Source organism: Sparus aurata, chromosome 12 (genome assembly GCF_900880675.1).
Source record: "Sparus aurata chromosome 12, fSpaAur1.1, whole genome shotgun sequence".
NCBI lineage: Eukaryota > Metazoa > Chordata > Actinopteri > Spariformes > Sparidae > Sparus > Sparus aurata.
The window spans coordinates 29,876,064-29,878,563 of NC_044198.1; the positions used below are offsets into that span (position 1 = coordinate 29,876,064).

General features: G+C 41.9%; 2 protein-coding genes across 4 annotated transcripts in view; both read left to right on the forward strand.

Moving 5' to 3' along the window:
• LOC115592339 (uncharacterized) overlaps positions 1-1,049 on the forward strand; it is a 5,639-nt gene extending 4,590 nt beyond the window's left edge. For all 3 annotated transcript variants that reach the window (XR_003986118.1, XR_003986119.1, XM_030434952.1), the window contains one exon: positions 1-1,049. This exon is cut by the window's left edge and continues 102 nt beyond it. Coding sequence is in view for 1 of the 3 variants with exons in the window: in XM_030434952.1 (XP_030290812.1) it covers positions 1-808 (808 nt within the window). In the remaining 2 variants the exon portion in view is untranslated.
• A 1,292-nt stretch (positions 1,050-2,341) lies between these two features.
• mocs2 (molybdenum cofactor synthesis 2) overlaps positions 2,342-2,500 on the forward strand; it is a 3,791-nt gene continuing 3,632 nt past the window's right edge. The window contains exon 1 of the mRNA XM_030435443.1: positions 2,342-2,477. Coding sequence (XP_030291303.1) covers positions 2,466-2,477 — 12 coding nt within the window. The 5' untranslated portion in view covers positions 2,342-2,465. The remainder of the gene's footprint in view (positions 2,478-2,500) is intronic.

Genomic DNA, 2,500 nt, shown 5'->3' on the forward strand with positions numbered 1-2,500 from the left:
GAAGACACTTGATGATTATGCAGCTTTATTCATCAAAGGATTTGGCAAGAGAGAATCAGAGATGAGAGAGATTATCAGAGAGTTTAAGAAAATCTCTGATGAAGTGAGAGAGAACACAGATAGAGACAAAATAGTAGGAGCTGTTGCTGGAGCAGCAGGAGGAGCAATCCTCGCACTGGGGCTCCTCGCAGCTCCGTTCACTGGTGGACTGAGTTTAGCAGCAACAGTAGCAGGAGGTGGTGCTGCTGTTGGTGCTGCTGTTGGTGCTGCTGTTGGTGCTGCTGTTGGTGCTGTTGTTGGTGCTGTTGTTGGTGGTGCTGTTGTTGTTGGTGCTGTTGGTGCTGCTGTTGGTGCTGCTCGCTCTGCAAATACAGCAAAAAGACAAACAGAGAATAAAAGTGTAAAGAAAGTAGAAGACCTGGGGAAACAATTCATGGAGACTGTTGAACCGCTGAAGGAAATCCTGGAAGAAATCAAGACGACGTGTGAAAAGTTGGAACAAAAGAAAACTGAAGTTCAGGCTGGAAACACTCTGATGGAGGTGGAGGAGTTTCAGAGGATCCTTAGACGAGTGTCTGACCTGGGAAAGAGGAGTGGAGAAGCTTTGGATGAAGCTTTAACAGTTATGGAGAGGATATATAATCTGTTAAGGTTGGTTATTAAAGTCCTCAGAGTCTCTGCGACCCCTAAAGATGACAGAGAGTTAACAGAGTCCATCATGCAGTCAGCTGATCAGTGTCAGAAGGTCTTTGATAACTTTAATAAGATGAAGAAGGAGCTGCAAGTCTTCATAGAAACTACAGATTGAGAATTATTGATCGATCTTCTGATGATGATGAGCCACGTTTCCCACAGTGATGGAATGTAACTGAGTACATTTACTCAAGTACTGACCTGAAGTACAGTGTTGATCAGTGGCGGCTGGTGACTGAAAAAATTGTGGAGGACAGAAGGAAAACCAGTCCAGGGTGTCATGTTATTTCATCAGTCAACTACTTATCCCTACTTTCTTATATTCAATGAAAATTAAGCAATAAAACAATGACTTACACGACTTCTTTAAAAAAACATTTTATTAAATGGCTAATATACAAGACAAAAAAAATATTAATATGTGCCTCTACCGGGATTCGTTACCCAGTCGCCTGCGTTGCAAGTAACTGCTCTATCCACTGCGCTAACGTTAAGTCCTCTGTCAGGATGAACGAAACGAAACCTATGAATTATCTTTCTGACTGCTCCGCTCTGATTTCTCCGGACAGTTTTTTTTCTTTCAGAAATGTGCTTATATTTCCTTTGAAACCGATTCCAATATCGCTGAAAACTCCATATTTCTTGTCCGAGCATGGCTGGCAGTGAAAGCTGTGCAATACATAGAAGTATTTTTTGTTTACGGCTGTATAAATGTGAGAATGAAATTTGGGAACTGTTATTGGACCAACCTGCTGTCAATCTTGTATTCTGGTTGCTGATTGGTAAGGGAGGACGTCCTCCCTTAGCGCGTCATTTTACGTGTCTTAGCCAATCATAGATCAGCATGAAAAAATCCTAAATGCATTGAGTGAATGGAAGGAGATCCCTCCTACGGAGGACAGAAGCCCTCCGTCCTCCTCTAGCCCCCACCTTCCTGCTCCCTGCTCCTCTCACAGACTGCTCTGTCTCCTCCGTCTGCAGCTGTCGCTGTTCAACCGCTTTAGGTGGATTTTCTTCCAAAGAAGAAACTTTTTTTTATGATATAATATATATATAATATTTTATAAATGATACTGAGATTTGGTAATGATTTATTTCAGCCAGTTACTCTTTCTTAAAAAAAAATGTATCTTCCTCTTGCCTCTCAAAAATAGAGGAGGACCAACCTCCTCTGCCTCTATGGACGAGCCTCCTCTGGTGTTGATGTACTTTTACTTTACTCGAGTATTTCCATACTCAACCCGACGACATGTTGTATTTTTTACTCCACTACGTTATTTGATACCTTTAGTTACTAGTTACTCTACAGATTACTTCCTGTATCAGAGTATCACTGTGTACTTTCTTCAACATCAACACATCTGGAGATACGAGGTTTCCACCAGACAGGAAGGTAATCTGCAGAGTAACTAGTTACTAAAGCTGCAGTGACTCTTTGTATCAATACTCATTAAGTAATAAAATACTAAGATATCAGTTATGTTTCGATTCATTGTTTTGAAGGCAGTGAGGAGGAGGAGGAGCATCAAGTGTTGTTCAGCTCGTTCAAATGAACTTTATTTAAATCAAACCGGTTCACAACCACATGGTGAAATTATGAGTTTCCGCTCCCGGACAGCAGGTGGCGACATCACCTGTAGTGTTGGTCTGTATCCGCCAGAGGAACAGAACAAGAAGAAGAAGAAGAAGAAGAAGAAGAAGAGTGACCGGAAGTTGTAGTCACAGCTTGTGGTTAAAGTTTCCTCAGATGTCCAGAAGCTTTCACCTTCTTCATGACTGCTCAGGTGAGTGTGACGTAGCATCAGAG